The sequence below is a fragment of the Gopherus flavomarginatus genome, chromosome 19, assembly GCF_025201925.1.
Source record: "Gopherus flavomarginatus isolate rGopFla2 chromosome 19, rGopFla2.mat.asm, whole genome shotgun sequence".
Classification (NCBI taxonomy): Eukaryota; Metazoa; Chordata; order Testudines; family Testudinidae; genus Gopherus; species Gopherus flavomarginatus.
In genome coordinates this window covers 21,312,066-21,328,834 of record NC_066635.1, presented here as the reverse complement: position 1 = coordinate 21,328,834, position 16,769 = coordinate 21,312,066, and the positions used below count along the sequence as shown (strand labels likewise).

The 16,769-nt window shown below is 50.8% G+C and overlaps 2 protein-coding genes across 3 annotated transcripts; one reads left to right on the top strand and one right to left on the bottom strand.

Moving 5' to 3' along the window:
• Positions 1–942: 942 nt before the first annotated feature.
• On the top strand, positions 943–6,937 carry GEMIN4 (gem nuclear organelle associated protein 4). 2 transcript variants are annotated; one of them, XM_050928772.1, is made up of 2 exons: positions 943–999; positions 3,558–6,937. In XM_050928772.1, the coding sequence occupies exons 1-2, from the start codon at positions 990–992 to the stop codon at positions 6,743–6,745; spliced, it is 3,198 nt and encodes a 1,065-aa protein (XP_050784729.1). In that variant the 5' UTR covers positions 943–989; the 3' UTR covers positions 6,746–6,937. The 2 variants fall into 2 exon arrangements, with proteins under 2 accessions (XP_050784729.1, XP_050784728.1); XM_050928771.1 differs by lacking the exon at positions 943–999 and adding an exon at positions 1,623–2,024.
• A 495-nt stretch (positions 6,938–7,432) lies between these two features.
• TLCD3A (TLC domain containing 3A) lies at positions 7,433–16,560 on the bottom strand. Its single transcript, XM_050928845.1, has 5 exons — positions 15,782–16,560; positions 14,199–14,282; positions 11,497–11,704; positions 10,205–10,300; positions 7,433–9,508 (listed from the first exon to the last, which is right to left on the bottom strand). Exons 1-5 carry the CDS (start codon positions 15,901–15,903, stop codon positions 9,239–9,241), a joined length of 780 nt encoding a protein of 259 aa, XP_050784802.1. The 5' UTR covers positions 15,904–16,560; the 3' UTR covers positions 7,433–9,238.
• Between the last annotated feature and the right edge of the window lie 209 nt (positions 16,561–16,769).

Genomic DNA, 16,769 nt, shown 5'->3' with positions numbered 1-16,769 from the left:
ATTGCAGAGAAAAACCTGAAAACTGTAACTCTTAAACATTTAAAAATCCAGAAGGCAAATAAAAAGAAACCCAATATTATTTTTAAAGTTAATTTTTAGGGGGCCTGCCACATGATCTTGGAAGCTTTGAGTTCAGTAGTACTGGAAAAGAACCAAAACCCCACCTTAACCCCATGCTGAATTTTTGTGCCTCAAATGACAGTCAGTCACATGTAAACAGCTGTGATACATGCCCCTTAGCTAGTACAGCAGTGGAAGTTTTTATGCTGTACTAAAATAGATATGTAGAAAGTGCCCTGTCCTAGTACCTAGCTAAGCAATGCACATATGCCTATTGATGAAAGTACTTCTCTATAACCAATTGCTGGCTGCTTGTAGGTTTAAGTTAAATAAGAGGGGGTCAGTTTGTTGAGCATCTCCTAAACCCCGGCTGGCTCAGCTGAGGTGCCTCAACACTCTGGCTTTCCGGGGGTGGTTCTCCCAGCCCCCTTTCATTAAATTTTAAAATGATGGCCTAACACACACCCCAATCTCAGGGGTGTCGGATTCTGAGAGTCCCGGAACCTGGGAGCTCCCAGCCCATCGCGCTGAAGTGTCCTGGGGGAAGCGAATCTCCCTGTCCAGGACTCAGACTTTGACCCCAGCAGGGGCTGGTCAATAGCGGGACGGGCGGGGTGAGAGTTTTAAGAGGGGAAGATTTTCAGTGTCTGTGGGGGGAGCCCCCACCCAGGAGCCGGGCGAGCGGGGGAATTACCGACCGGACACCGCTCTGCGATCGCCGCTCCGTGCAGCGCTGGGCAGGCGCCTGCAGAGCCCGCTGCGCCGCCTCGCTGGGGGGAGCCGCGGCCACGTGGCTCGCAGGCGGCGGCTGGTTGGGAGCGTCACAGAGCCGGGCTCGCCTGGCTCACGGGGCCCGCCTCGGGGAGCCGCGCCGCTGGGCCCGCCCCTACCCTGCCAGGCCTGCGCCGGAGGAGCCGAGAGGCCGGGCCATGGAGCTAGGTGGGTGCTTCGCTGGCGGCGCGGCTGCCGGGGTGGGTGTCGGGACGCGCGTGGGGGGGCGTGCATCGGTGTATGTGTGTGTGGGGACACGCCGCACCTTAAACCCGCCTCCCCAGCCCGCTTGCCTCACCTGCCGGGTGTTTAATAGCTAGCTCCGGAGTAGAAAGTCGTTCCCACGTTTCTGGCCTGGCTGGGCGCCAGGTATCGCAGCTAGTCTAGCCCGGCGGTTGGGCAAGCTACCCTGCGGTAAGAGTGCGCCCCCGCGGAGTTGCATCACACGAGGATGCTGATCCCAGCAGGGCACGAGCCTTCCCCATTTAAATTAGGACCCTGGGGTGAGCTAAGTAATTGCACCAGATGGCTGAGGAGTCAGCAAGGGGATTAGCGAAAGCAGACCAGCGAGAGAAGCCTTTGCCCTGTTGGTACACCCTATTGCATGTACCAAAAAAAGGTGCTTAAGGGATTTTGATTCCATGTATGCGCACGAGAGACAGACCCTGGCAAATTCCTCCTTGCTTCTCGTGTGGCTCATACTGTTGCTAGAATGGCCTGCCAGCCTCGCTGCCAGCGTGTGAGGAGCAGAGGGTACCTGCCTGGACAAGAGGTACATAATTCTCCTAGAACGATTATATCGCAGCCAGTAATGCTGTTTGGAAATGGTTCAGAGGGGACAATGCACCTTCTGTGAGCAGGCAGTGTAAACAGACACAAAGATTCAAATCCAATAACAAGTACACATCAGCATCCTGCAGGGAAACCCCACTTACTGTGGGAATCCAGTGCCAGTCTCCTTGATCCCTGCACTGGAGATTTAGAGCCCAAAGCTTTAGGCCAATGGGCTATGTTCTATTAGGAGGAGAATTTGCAGAGTCAGTGCAGATCAATGATTGTCTTGTGGCAGTGTTGTAGCCACAGGACTTCTCTGGAAGCAAGGCCTAGCCTTTCCTCTGAGGTGGGCACTTGTGTGCAGGATCCATGCAGGGTGTCCTGGAATGCAGCTCACATTGCAACATTCCACCATGCTGGTACGTTGGTCTGACATTGCCGCTGATGTGTGATGTCGCGTGAGTGACTCAACCTGTCTGTGCCTCTAATGTACATGACCCTGACAGTAGCACTCCTCCCCCATCCCCCATGAGATCACAGTGACTTTAGGCAGCAGGACCACCATATTCCTTCCCCATCTCCCAAGCAGCCCATTATGCACCTTTTGCCTCCATAGCAGTGGAGGGGCAGTTTCACAGATTCCTTCCCCCTCTGGATTAGAAACCTTGAGTTCTCTGTGTGTGAGAGAGAAGTGGTGGGGCTAGCGAGCTTAGAAACCAAAGCCCTGTTTGCGCTCTGTGGACAATACTAATCCCATGGCACATTTTGTAAGAGGAGGAGTTTAAACTGGTGTCCAGAGCCCACCCCCAGCTGTTGCATTGTGTGTTCAGTGCATGGGTATTGGTACACATTGCCCCTGGCCTGCCTGCATTTCAATGCTGTATAATTTGTAAAGTGGTTTGAGACTATAGGCTGTATAGAAACACAGGGTGATGATGATACAGTCATCAGCTGGAAAACATCCCTTTCCCTGCAAGCTGTTGTGCAGGTGTGTGCCTGTGTAATCCTCTTTCCCTGACACTCCCAGGCTATGCTATGCTAATAAAGGAGCTACTGCAACGTGTGTAAACTGAAGGTGTTTTTTTGTGTAATTGGTATGTCTGTTTGGAGTTCAGGACAGTCGCATGATATCTTTAATCCCTAGATCTGGTGGACTTGCTGCATTAAGGGTTAATACAAGGTTGTTTTTCCCCCTATAAGATGGAAGGTTGAATCTTTTACTTCCTTGCAGCATTTCCGTAACAATCCATTAACATTTCCCAATGTAAGTTAGTTAAGTAAACTATTTGTGTTATAGCAGTGCCCCATGCTAGGCGCTGTGTGTACACATAGAAAGAGACAGTGCCCGCTCCAAAGAGCTTGCAGTCTAAGGAGATGACACAGAAGAAGTTCCAAGGAGTTCCAGAGGTTGACTATGCATTGTGTGAAGAAATACTTCCTTTTATTTGTTTTAAACCTCCTGCCTATTAATTTCATTTGGTGACGCACAAGAACCAGAGGATGTTGTGAAGGCCAAGACCATAACAGGGTTCAAAAAAGAACTAGACAAGTCCATTGAGGATAGGTCCATCAATGGCTATTAGCTAGGATGGGCAGGAATGGTGTCCCTAGCCTCTGTTTGCCAAAAGCTGGAAATGAGCGACAGGGAATGGATGACTTGATGATTACTTGTTCTGTTCAGTCCCTCTGGAGCACCTGGCATTGGCCACTGTCAGTAGACAGGATACTGCACTAGATGGACCCTTGAGCTGACCCAGTAGGGCCGTTCCTATGTTCTTAAGAAAGATAGGAGAAAGGAAGTACTACTAGCCCCATTTTAGAGAGTGCCTAAGGTCAAACAAGGAGGCTGTGGCAGAACATTGAAACCAGCTCTTCTGAGCCCTAGTCTAATCACAAGAGCGTCCTTCCTCTCAGATTTAATTGCATGTCCGTGTGTGCTTCTCTTTAAACAGGACCCTTGAACATCTGTGAGGAAACAACCATTCTGCATGGCGGGTTCCTGCTAGCAGCGAAGTTGTATCATCCCAAAGCGTTGACAGAGTTGGCCAAATCCGACTGGCCCCTGGTCGGGCAGCCTATAACTGATGCCTTGAAGGAGATATGCACCAGCCGTTCTTCTTCCCCATCCCAACCCAGTGTGTGGAAGAAGAAAGCAGTTATCATCATCTGGGCCAAAATCCTCTTCCCCTGCCCCTTGTCCTCCACGGGCCCCACCTCAGTCGACCAACGGTGGAAGGAAGATGTCTTCTTCTCGGCGGGCAGCATGATTCCGCGTATAAACCACACTGTCCTCTTCGAGCTGCTCAAGGCTCTGAATGCGCCACGGCTCTTTGTGCAGCTGCTGCTGGCGCTGCCCGCAGCGGTGCGTCAGCAGGAGCTTCAGCTCTTGGTCAAGTACGTTGTGAATGAGACATCCCTGGTGGACGTCACCTTCTTCCTGGACGTGTGGTGGGAGATAATGAAACACAAGGAGGGCGAGCAAGACAAAATGATCCTGATGTTCAGCACTCTGGCCCATCAACACCTGTCTGAGTCTCCAGATGAGCCCTGCCACCCCGCAAAGAGATTCAAGGGTGACCCCTTCTCCCTGCAGAGCTCCCCCTTGACCACTGGCCTGTTGATGGTTCTGATCGACGGGCTAAAGCAGCTCTATGGGAGCATCGTCCTCCCCAAGATGAAGTGCTGTGCTCTCGCCAACCTGGTGGAGCTGCTGTCGGTCTTCACGGTGATAGAGTGTGAGTCCAGCACACTGCCCGTCAAAGCATACCTAGACAAGATCACATCCGTCGTCGCCATCTGGAACGATGACAGTGAGAACCGGTACAACGGAAGGGGTCTGGAAGAGAAAGTGAAGGAGGCCGAGAGGAGCGTGAGCTTGCTGTCTGTGGCCAAGCTGTCCAGCGAAGAGCTGTTTGTTGGCTTGAACTTCCTCTGTAGGTTGCTCCAGGGCTGGGGGGAGGAGCTACAGTGCATGCTGAACAACCACAAAGAGATCTGCTATGAAAGCTACCGACTCCTTGACAGCCTCACTGCCTTCGGGAAGAACCTGATCTCCTTTGCCAAGTCTGAAGATCTGAGTGAGGACGAGAAGCAGATGGTGTCAGAACTGGGACAGATCATTGTGGACTTCCTCAAGAAGATCAATCCAAAGCTGAAAGGCAGGAATTCAGACAGCAGTGTCATGGCTTTGGTTGCCATGGCAATTATCGAGAAGAGGATGGACCGCCACATGGAAATGTGCTCCATTTTTGCTTCTGAGAAGGCCTGGGCCTTTTCTAAGGACTGGGTTGCCTGCCTTGTTAAAAACAGAGCCCTCTTCCAGAAACCGGAGCTGGTCTTGCAATTGCTGGAGAGCACCGTGACTGTTAGCCTGTCTGCTGATAACAGAGAGAGCAGGGAGCGGCAGAATCAAGTGATCAAAACTATTCTGGAGTGTTACGCTGAGCTTCCACTACCCGACAAGAACAAAGTGATCTCGGGCGTCTTGGCTTCTTGGGGTGGGCAGGGCCTGTCCTTGAACTTGAAGGCGTTCATGGACGGTTTTCAAGAGGAGCTGAACTTGGCTTTCAACCAGATCACGCAGAGTGCATCAGATCAAGGTCTCACCAAGGCTGTTGCCTCTGTAGCGAGGCTGACTCTGCTCCACCCGGAGGCGACCGTGAAGAAGATCTGCAACCTTGCTGTCGTCAACCTGGGAACGCACCAGTTCCTAGCACAGATCCTGTGCTCCTTCCCGGCGCTGAGCTTCCAAGAGGCACGAGACGACCCAAACCAGTCGGGCAGCCTGCTAGAGAGATGTCTTAAGGAGACTGTTTGGGGGAGACTCTCCTCCGCTAAGGAAAAGGAGCAGTTTTTAGAATTCTTGGCCTTTCTCATGCAGCCGAGTTCAGGTCATCCACTTCTCTCCGCCGCAGAGGTGACCAGAGCCTTTGTCCTTCCCCATTTGAAATCAGACTTTGCTCACGTCGAGCTGAGCTTGCAGATCCTCAGTAAGGTTCTGGAGGTCCAGCCTGATTCAGAGGAACAGTGGCTTAAGTCCTGCTACCCCTTCCCGCTCCTTCTGAGCCTCTGCAAGCTCCTGGATGGCTACACGAAGTACTGGCACCGGTTCAGGGACCAGCACTGCCCTTCGCTGGAGACCAAAGACCTGATTGCCACCACCCTCTCTCAGCTATGTGAGATGGTGGGGCAGAAAGCTGCCCCCTCCCCAGAAGTGTGGATCCAGTCGCTGGCGTGGCTGCACCGGAAGGTCGAGCTGCTGGACTGGACCGTTGGTCTCCGGCTGAAGAAGCTTTTTGGAGATCACTTTAAGAACGAAGTCCCAGCTACCCTGTTTCAAATTTGCAAGCTCTCAGAAGACGAGTGGACGTCCCGCCCCGTCCCGGCATATGGGGCAGGCAGCGGGCTCCTGGCTTGGATGGAGTGCTGCTGCATATCCACGGCGCTGAGGGAGCAAATGCTCTCTCTCCTCACCGTTGATGTGGACAACCCAGAAGAAGTCAACTTATTCAGCAAAGGGTTCCTGGTGGCCCTGATACAGGTCCTTCCGTGGTGCAGCCACAGCGAATGGAAGAGACTCACGCAGGTGATTGAAAGCCTGCTGCAGAGGCAGGTCCTTCACGTACCTTATACTCTGGAGTACGTGCAGTACATGCCGCTGCTCAACTTCAAGCCTTTTGCCCATTATCTCCAGTTCTCTGTGCTCTTCTTGAGAGGATTCCAGCTGCTCTGCAGCTCCAGCTGCTCCAGCTGGCTGCCAGCAGAAGCCTGGCAGCACGTGGTGAGACTCTACAGCAACAGCCTCACTGACCTACTGGGCTTGGTCAAGAGGGATTCCCTCTCTCACTGGCACTCTGCTGACGACAAGAACCCCACGCAGGAAGTGTCCTTCATCTACATCCAGGTGTTCTGCCATGTGCTGCACGTGGCGGCCATGCTGCCAGATGACCACTCCGGTGAGCCGCTCCTGGTCCTGGCCTTGGAGATCCTCTCACAGTACGAAACGCTCAGTGCCTCCGACAAGTCCCTGAGCAGCGCACTCAGGAAAGCCAACGAGAAGCACTTCCTGGAGTCCATCACCGACAACGTCAGTAACAAGGAGCTCCGGGCCACGCTCCTGCAGAAGCTGAGCAAGCTGTGAGCCATCCCAGGTGTCAGGCAGGTCACAGATTACACCTGGAGCGAAATGGCGTGTCTCGGCTCCACAGATCATCAGAGCTCAGAGGCATGACAGAATGAGACACACCAGTGTTGAACAGAGCCTAAACCCTACAAAGATGAGGAGACGTTACTAGGAGATTTGTAAGATCTATAATAAACCTTTTCTTTTGGACTTGTTTGTGTAGCTGTATTTCTTAACATGCCTGAGAGTGTCATGGTGCATTTAGAAATTGATGTCTGCATCCTCTGTGAAACCTGCCAGTTAAAATAGCCTCCATTTTAGTTGTTCTTCACTTGCACCCGCAACTCCAATCTGGCCTTTTAATATCTTGTTACTGTGTTTGCTATTAAGGAGTTCCGCACCAGGCCTATGGCCCTGTAACCCTAATCCAGAGGGACACTCAGCCTCCATTGGCTATTCAGTAACCGGGCCCCCTGCTAATAATGTCAGCAAAAGGGGCTTAGATCCTCATGGGCAGATTGTGACGTCACCACCTGCCTGTGGGGAAAATTAAGTGACACCCCTAAATCTCTAGCAGCTTGGTAATGAATTTGGGTTGCTTCTGTGCTGGGCTGGATTCAGACTGGTAACCCTGACTCCCCCTCAGCCAGCTAGAGCCTCTCTACCCAGAAGGTGCACGTTGAACAAGACAGATTCCCCGTCCAGTGGCTCTGAAAAGAGGTCTTTATTGGTCTCTCTTCCAACAGGCATAGTAGTGAGTAGGGGCAATGTTAGTGCAAACTTTAAAATGCCTCAAGGGCTTTTTTCCTTTCCGTTACATACGGCAAATTATTTGTAACAAAAACAGCAAGATAAAAATGCCTGCAACACTGAGAGCATGTTACAAAGTGGAAACCCACCCATCTGACTGGCCTGTGTAGTTCATAATAATAATAAAAACAAAACACGTTACTAATCTGACAGTCATTGCAATGACGCGTTGTTAGAACGAAGCTTGGAAAGAGCCAATTCCTTTATTCTTCCAGGAACATGTGATTACGTCCAGGGTAAGGCCTGATGCCTGAAGGAACTGGGATTCGGAGAGCTAAGTACTTTCAAACACAGTCTTCGGCTCTTCCCCAGCGGCTGAATAAAAGCTACAAGGCAGCTTATCCTTTTGTAAACTCCCTGCTCCACAGATAGGTAAGGGCCAGGTTCGTCCCTGGTGGAGCTACTCACTTCTGTGGAGTTATTCTCCAGGGACGAATGCAGCCCGTCAGTGCTGGCACCAAAGGTTACAAAGAGCCGGGGACTGTCCTGGTGTTTTTTGTGCATATGGTGATTGTCCATCAGGGGTGTGTGCTCAGAGTGGTTGGCGTTTTGCTTGTGCACCTGCTAGGGTCTTTAGTCCACGGTTATAAAGAAAGATCTGGTTCTCGGCCTTAAGCAAAGTGTTGCAGTCTGGGGCTGGTCTTGCAGAGGGTGTGGTACTAAGCAGGGTCAGGGGAAACAATTAGTGCAGCAGATACTGTGGGCCCAAGTCAGCATTGGTGTAAGTGGGCATAGGATTAGACTAGGGGTGTCAGTCAGTGACTACTGTTCTGGTGCTGCCACCTTCAGCAGCTTGTTGCATTTCACCTATAATTCCTAGCTCCAGTTTCTTCTCTCTGGTTCTTTTCACCAGGGCTGAATTAGTGGGTTGGGTAATCACAGACCTGGGGAAACACTGCACTTAGGTCTGTATGGAGTGTGGCCAAGGGACAAACCCGTGCTTAGCAGCAACTAGAAACTTCCCCAGAGGCAATGGACCAAATTCAGCCATTGCACAAGAGCAGTGTAAGGGGAGCAGACAGTTCAGAACATCACCCCCTTTTCTGTTTCCTGAGGGCCAGATTCTGCTCTGAGCTGGAAGGGTGTAAATCAGAATAACTCAGAACCTGAGTGAGGTGAACCTGCCCCTCAGTATGTATGACACACTGGTTTTCCACAACTACAGATGGTCAGATCACACCAGTGACCCCCCATAGGTTACATCCAGCACTGAATTTGGCCCAGAGTCTTCTGTGGGCGTTGCACCCACTTCTGCCAGGTCTGGGTCTGTGCCATATCTTTCAACGCCAATTTCATCTATTAATTGACCAGAATATTTATGACCAACCCTCTTGCCTCCCCTCTGTCCTCTTTAGCATTTCATTGACCAATAGCTAGAGAGTCTGACCACAGCGAGGCTCTGTAGTGCTTCAACTACATAACCCTCCCACTAGCCAGGTTCTCCCGCAGACAGAAGGACACAGGACACTTGAGTGTTACAGAAAGAAAGTCCTTCTGTAACAGGCCGGTGCTGCTTCCCTGAACTGCAGCAGGGACAACACAGCTGCTTTAAAGTAAAAGAGCCTCCTAATACTAATGGGCAACAATGTTCCAGTCCCAACCTGGTACCTACAACACTGATTTTAATGGCAAGGCAGCTGGGAGAAGAGCCATGATGCTGGCTTAGTCTCAAACCTTGTGGTCTGCAGCCTCTGCCGGCGATTATCTATTCTTGGCAGACGGCGAACTGCTGTAGAGTCGGACAGCTTTCCTGCAGATCAGCACGAACCAGTAGAGCTGTGGGGCGATGAGAGAGGCATTGGCCACGTTGCAGTGCATGGGGATGTGGAAAGGCACCATGTAGATCGGAATCCCCATTTGCCTGGCGTAGGCCCAGTACATGAATGGGAAGAGGACGATCCGGCAGAGGAAGAATGTCACCAGGATGAGAATCCCATTCACCTTGTGCAGGAGCGTGTCCTGCATTTTTAGCTGCAAAAGAAACAAAAGGGGTGGGGGGAACACATGGTAAATGCTGCATATAAAGAGTGACTGTCCATTTCTATGTCACTGATTATTATCCCTGCAGTATTGTAATGCATGGAGACATACAGGCGTGTAGGGAAACAGTCCTTGCCTCAAAGCTTTCAATCTATGGACCTGAGCTAGTACACAGAGAAGGCAATGGTAAGACTCATTGGCTCCAAAGAGCTTTGGATCAAGCCCATGGACAAGACAACCTGTGAGAGGAGGGTGACTGGTGACAAAGGATTTCCTAAAGAAAGAGGATTGGTGAGGAGAGCTACTGCTCTTTGGCTGGTGACTGGTTAGTGAGGACTTAGTCCATCCATCTTTGATTACAGTATGATGGAAGCAAGTGGGAACCAGGACGTCAGTGTGGCCTTAAAACAGGCGTTTCCAGATGTGTGGATCACAAACAGCTGCTGTGGGGTCCTGACTACCTGCTTTTCCCACAATGTTAAATGAAAGAGGGCTCCTAGTTGGATGGAAAGCAGTTCCAGATGGGTCCTGGGGTGGAAAAGAATGAGAACCACTGATGAATTTCCCAGGTAACCTTGCTCTTAGTAGTAAGGCTTTTTTTATCCCAATATTTAGAGGGAGAGCAGCATGGGTAAAACAATACACCCCACCCCATTCTTTTTAAAGAAACATATGGGCCAGGCCTACCTGCATCAGGATTTTGCCCAGTGACACGAACGGAGTGCTCAGTTCCGCCACAAAGATGCAACCAACAAAGAAATCTCCAAGCTCTCCTCTGAGGTACTAGAAAAAAAAACAGAGTGATTAGTGCAGGGACCTTTTCGTGGCCAAGTGAGGTCCAGTCCAAATCCCACTGATGCCAACTGGAGGCTTCCCAGTGCTTTCAGTGGCGTTAGCTCACGCCCCCCTGAACAAAACTGGAAGGAAGGTAACTTTAAGGATTATCATGTGGATTGCAGCTTCTCTGTTGGGTCCAGATGCCTCCCTCCCGCCCCCGCCCGGAAGGTGGACTTGGAAGCAAAGATTTTTAAGCTCGTTCAAGATACGAATCGATGGTGATAGATACAGATAAAAGGTATACAGGCTGATTAAAGCTTCCACTTGACAAATTTTGTGTTCAGACTAAACTGGTTTCAGTCCTGATAGGTTCAGAATAAGTCAGAGCAGACCGTGGCATGTACTGCTTGTAGACTCTGCAAAAGGAGGTGGAGGACTTTGGCTGTCCCATCTTTAGAGTCCCACCTACTAGTCAGTCTGAGAAATGTCCTAAATGGGAGAGATGTGGTGTCCCGTGTTTCCAGGAATAGATGCTGGAACTAGCGGTGCAGGTGGTGCTGCAGTACCCCGATTTGTGGTTTCCATTATATACAGGGTTTACAGTTTGGTTCAGAGTCCTGTGGCACCTTATAGACTAATAAACATATTGGAGCATGAGCTTTTGTAGGTGAATACCCACTTCGTTGGATGCACTGATGAAGTGGGTATTCACCCACGAAAGCTCATGCTTCAATACGTCTGTCAGTCTATAAGGTGCCACAGGACTCTCTGCTGCTTTTACAGATCCAGACTAACATGGCTACCCCTCTGATAGTTTGGTTCAGTGGCTCTCAGCACCCCTGTTCCCTGGTAGAAGAAGGTGCCCTGGAGCAATGGTTGACGGGGGATGACCATGGAGCTGCACAGATGGTTCAGGAGCAGAGTGAAGTGGATGAGGTGGAGCTGGGTGTGGGGAGCCCAGCTGCTGCAGTGGGGTACAATTAAGGGTGAAATCCAAGGCAAAACTCCCATGGATGTCTATAGAACCAGGATTTCACCCCTGTGTTTAGAGACTACTCAGGAGGTAATGGGAATCAACAAAGACCACAACTGAGGGCACCATGTGCCCATGCGTTAGTCATGGTCTGGAACCAGGTGAGCACTTCACTGTGTGTCTCACTCGTATGTTCGGTTAGACTAGCAATCCTGATTGCTGCCCCTACCTGTGCAACGGGTGTGAGGATGACAAGAATGAAGAGATGGTGCGTCACCATGAGGCGATCCTTTTCCAGGAAGCTCCTCACGCTGGCCAGCGAATGCTTCTTCTCCGAGGTGTCTTTGCTTTTGTGCCAATGGCAGAGGTACATGATGTATATGTCGTAGATCATGTATGGGACGATGACCCAAACATACTCTACTGCGAGCCAGTACCTAAGCGGAGGAAGTGATCTTGCATTACTATAGCCTCGTGCACACGCGGGTGGCTGGAAGATGGAGGAGATCGATGTGCCTGGCTCATCAGCATAAAACTCCAGGTTTAGTCTGATCTAACTCCATTGTCTGCAAGGCCCAAAGGAAAACTTGCCTCTAATAGGCCAACGCCTGCCGTGGGCACCCACTTTACCCTGTTGCTCACATTTCCATTACAATTTTGTTCAACCTTTACTTCATAAGCTAGGCTGTGGCTGCTACTCTGCAGAACATCCCCTATCGGAGGATTTCACAGCACTTCCCCCAAGGTATCGCCCTCCTGCTGAACAGACAGAGAAACTGAGGCATTCAGAGACAAAGCTGCTTACCCAAGTCACTTCAGTGCCACAGCCAAGAACAGAACCCAGGAGTCCTGAGTTCTAACTAGCTGAGAAGCTACCTCAGCATTGCCGCAGGTTAGCAGGCAGCTTGAGTGTCCTGCCATGTTCTGAGTGCTCTGGTCCTGATGCAGCATCTTACAGGATTGAGCTCTTCAGCCCTTGCTTGAAGGGAGGGGTACTTTCGTGCAGAAGGAGTCTCACGATTCAGATAGGGCACTAGTAAATGCTACCTAGTGTGGCTTGTAGAACTGCGCTTGTAACATTGGTGTGCCTCGGTTTCTCAATCAGTAAAATGAGGACAAGAGTGCTTACCTAATTCACATTCATTACTTTTTGGAAAGCACTTTGGGATCCCTGAGTTAATCCCTGTTAGTTACTTTTGAGATTTCTGCCTGCCAGGTCTGAGAAAGAACCACAGAGTATTTTATTTATGCAATAAAATTCCCCAGGATGTGGGGTTATTGGGGAAACAGCCGCATGTGGCAGCCTGTTTTCAACGTATCTTGGTGTCACAATTGCACAACGTGGAATAACTGTAACTGATGCCTTACAAAGAGAGAGGAGCCCTTGTAAGAACTGCTAGGAATGTTACTGATTGATAACTTCTGTGCAGAAATGTGTTCTGAGGTCTGAATAACCTCTGGTGTCTTGATGTCTAAAGAAACGTTTTCCTTCCATTCCTATTTCAGATGGGGGGTAGGACAGGCCAGAAGGGATCACCAGCTTATCTACTTCCTCCTGTGCATCACAGCAGCCCCCAAGCGTAAACCCAACAACCAAAATTAGACTAAAGCATTACAGTCCATGGTTACTCTGTATTTGTACAGCACTTGGCACTATGTGGCCCCAGTCCTGGTCGGGGCTTCTAAAAAGGGCCACGGTACCAGTAACAAAATAATCATTCTTTGCCTATAGATACCGAGTTTCTAATTACTGTGATCTTGAGATACCTCTTTGTAACCAAGTTCCAGGCTGTGCAGACCCCTTTCTTAGCCTGTTCCATGACCATAGGCACTCTGCTTCCATGTGGAACTCTGTTAAATACTGGTTGAAAATCTAAGGCTCTGGCTACATTACAGAGCTTACAGCTGCGCTGCTATAGCACTGCTAGTGCAGATACTCTAAGCCAACTGCAGAGTTTTCTCCCGTCGACTCCAGCTTCCACGATCGACGGGAGCAGCTCTCCACACCGGCGCTTCGGTTGGTGTAACTGACGTCACTCGGGGGGGTGCTTATTCACACCGCTGAGCGACACATACCAACCTAAGATGTAGTATGTACATAACCCCTGAATTATCCCTCCAGGCATTAAGTCTGAAAGGGTGAGATTGATAAACATATTCCAATTGCCTTGAGCTATGATGTTAAACAGGACTTTTACCTGTTCACATGCAGCCACAGAGGGTTTTAACTGTGGCCCCTATCTATGCAATGGATTTTTTTATAATGAAAAGCTGTGACCTGCAGCCCCATGACTTAGCCTGATCTCTTTAGGTTTCACACAATAAACAGGGTTGAACAAGTGTGACAATTGGATGGGAGACCTCAAATAATACCCACGTGTTGCAAGAAACAGTCCCTTCTCTCCTCTGAGTTAATAATGCATCCCTAGTTGGTAGAGCTGTTTCCTTTGGGGTGAAAAATGGTATATATAAAGTGCCTTTAACTTATCTACTTTCAGCATTCTCAGTAGGTTTTTCTTGTTAGGAACTAGGACTTTCAGTAACTGTGTTTTATATCTGTTGGGGAAATGATGATGTCCTCATTTTTTCCTTTTCGGCCAACTGAGCAAATTAAAATCTAAAATGCATCAGTGATGGGGGAGATTCCCTTACCTCATTTCCACTTTAAAAGAGAATGGTATAACAGTGTCTGAGAGCATTCTAAAAGCCAACACTTTTCAAAGAATGGCATTACTGGAGCATTTCCTTACAGCTGATTTGAAGTGTGAGGGAAGGAGAACACAGGAAGTTTATTCCTAGCTACCCCTGACACCCTTCCTCTTTATCATAAAAATCTATTTACGGGCTGCCTGCCCAGCACCCCTTTCCGTGATTCTTGAATAGCCTTTGCAAAATTGCAGACTGGCTGTAATTTAGGTTAGGTTTAATTACCTGTCATGTACCACATCCTTGCAATTAAGGACAACAATGATCCCAGAAACAGTAGCCATGGTAGCTTGAACAGAAGACACCATCCTGAAATTGACAAATAAGAAAAAAATCATACCGCTGCTAATCTTGCTATGACTAGAATGGAAGAGCCTCAATGCCTGGAGGGATCACTGACAAAAAGGTGCATATTTACTTGATATCTACTCTGCACCCTTCTAGCATCAAAAGTGATGGTACCTCTCTCCCCCCCACACACACAGTGTTTGTGTCTGAAATATGCTGATCCTTGGGTGATGTAAACTGACACGGCTCTAGTAGTTGCATCACTTTATCATCAGCTGAGGACATGGCCTGCAGTTTTTTTCAAGGCCTAGCCCTATTAAACACATTCCCTGGAAATAATAATGCAGAGTTCCTAAAATACACATGGTCTTGCCCAGTAGCTGAACTATGATATGTTAAACTGTCCCTTCTCCAAAGCATTTGCATTCTAAAGGTATGAAACAGTACAACACAGAGCTGAATCATAGATGTCAGGATTGGAAGGGACCTCAGGAGCTATCTAGTCCAACCCCCTGCTCAAAGCAGGACCAATCCCCAGACAGATTTTTGCCCCAGATCCCTAAATGGCCCCCTCAGGGACTGAACTAACAACCCTGGGTTCAGCGGGCCAATGCTCAAACCATTGAGCGATTATCGCTATCCCTCAGGTGCTGTTTGTTTCTGGATGTCTCTTGCATTCACACACACTGTGTATCTGAGAACCATGCTGTGATGTTTTAGATGCACATCCTGCAAACATGGGGGGTACTAGAAATGTGCTATTCTATTCTAGAGGTATATAACACACAAATCAGAAAGTATACACTATTCTAGAGGCATGTTGTATAGACACACAGTCTACACATGTCAGAAATGTTATGCTGTTCTAGATGGGTGTTGCACAGCACCACACAGTCTCACCAGGTCTTCTGTTCTAGGTGCCCATCATATCTACACACTGCACACTCTGTCCTTGTCAGGATAATACTGCTGGGTTCTGTCCTAGATCAATGGGCATGTCTATACTTACATGTAGAGCGGATACTGCATGCCCAGTTAGCACAGGTATCAATAGTGGAGATGGGGAAGTGGCTTAGGTGAGTAGAGTGCCCTACATGCCTTAACCTGCAGGGTCCGTACCCTACCCGGGCTCTCTACACGGCTATTTTAACAGCGTTGAGTCCCGCTGCCTCCTGCCAGTGCCTCCCCCCCCCCCCCCACTGCGCAATGCTCCACCCGCATGAAGCTACACACTGACACGTGTGGATGCAGCCTGCCTTTCACTACAGCAGGCGATGCCTGGACGCTGCATGCCACCATCAGAACAGATCTAGCGTCTCTCATACACGCTGCCCGTGTCAGGCTCATGCCAGTGGGACCTAGATCAATGTCTCACACACACGCTGCCCTGTCCTGGCTATGCCCATGACTGCCCCCATGCCAGCAGCACTGTGCTGTATCTCCCACATGTTGGTAGCCAGCTGTGCCGACCTAGCCGGTCGCCTAAGAGACTCCGCATGACTCCCCCATGCTCCCGGTACCTGCTGCTGAGGAGGATCCGGTCCTTGAGGCTCCATGCCGGGGCAGCCCAGCCGAGACTCCGAACGGACAGAGCGAAGAGACCCGGGAAAAACACCGACGCGATCGCCAACGTTTGCCACATGAGCTCGGCGGAGTGCCCTGCCCCTCTCTGGCTCGCCCCGCTCGCGGCTGGGCGCTGACAGCTGCCGGGCGAAGGGCTCCCGGAGCGCCAGCAGCCGATGCCCAGCGGCACTCTCCCCGCACCCGGTTTGTCAACAGCAGGCCGGGCGGCGGGGAGGAGGAGCCGAGCCAAGGGTGGTGGGCGGTGTAGCGCCTCCTATCAGCCACTCGGTCAGCCACTCCCTGGGCCTTGCTCCTCTGTCCCCCGCGGTGGAACGCGTTTACATTGGGGGCTGCTGCTTCGGATTCTGCCCGCAGAACGCTAGTGGCGCGGGGCTGCTGCTCGGCGTTCCACCGGGAGAACGTTCGTACGGCGGAGGGTTCCACCCACAGAACGCTGGTGGCGCGGGGGTGCTGCTCGGCGTTCCACCGGGAGAACGTTCCTACAACGGAGAGTTCCACCCACAAAACGCTGGGTGCGTGGGGCTGCTGCTCGGCGTTCCACCGGGAGAACGTTCCTACAGCGGAGAGTTCCACCCACAAAACGCGGGGTGCGTGGGGCTGCTGCTCGGCGTTCCACCGGGAGAACGTTCCTACAGCGGAGAGTTCCACCCACAAAACGCTGGGTGCGTGGGGCTGCTGCTCGGCGTTCCACCGGGAGAACGTTCCTACAGCGGAGAGTTCCACCCACAAAAACGCTGGGTGCGTGGGGCTGCTGCTCGGCGTTCCACCGGGAGAACGTTCCTACAGCGGAGAGTTCCACCCACAAAACGCTGGGTGCGTGGGGCTGCTGCTCGGCGTTTCACCGGGAGAGCGTTCGTACAGCGGAGGGGGCGCCCGTGGAACGTTGAAACGCTTCCCCTGCCTCTGTGGAGTTCCCGGTTAAAG

What these genes read in the sequence shown, in the direction of transcription:
- GEMIN4 (XM_050928771.1), top strand. Translation starts at nt 1,883, where the DNA reads ATGATTGTCTTGTGGCAGTGTTGTAGCCACAGGACTTCTCTGGAAGCA. An exon ending in TGCAACATTCCACCATGCTG is followed by an intron (nt 2,025 to 3,557) that starts GTACGTTGGTCT and finishes CTCTTTAAACAG; the next exon opens with GACCCTTGAACATCTGTGAG.
- TLCD3A (XM_050928845.1), bottom strand. Translation starts at nt 15,903, where the DNA reads ATGTGGCAAACGTTGGCGATCGCGTCGGTGTTTTTCCCGGGTCTCTTC. An exon ending in TCCTCACACCCGTTGCACAG is followed by an intron (nt 10,301 to 11,496) that starts GTAGGGGCAGCA and finishes TTTTTTTTCTAG; the next exon opens with TACCTCAGAGGAGAGCTTGG. An exon ending in TGGGCAAAATCCTGATGCAG is followed by an intron (nt 9,509 to 10,204) that starts GTAGGCCTGGCC and finishes TTTCTTTTGCAG; the next exon opens with CTAAAAATGCAGGACACGCT.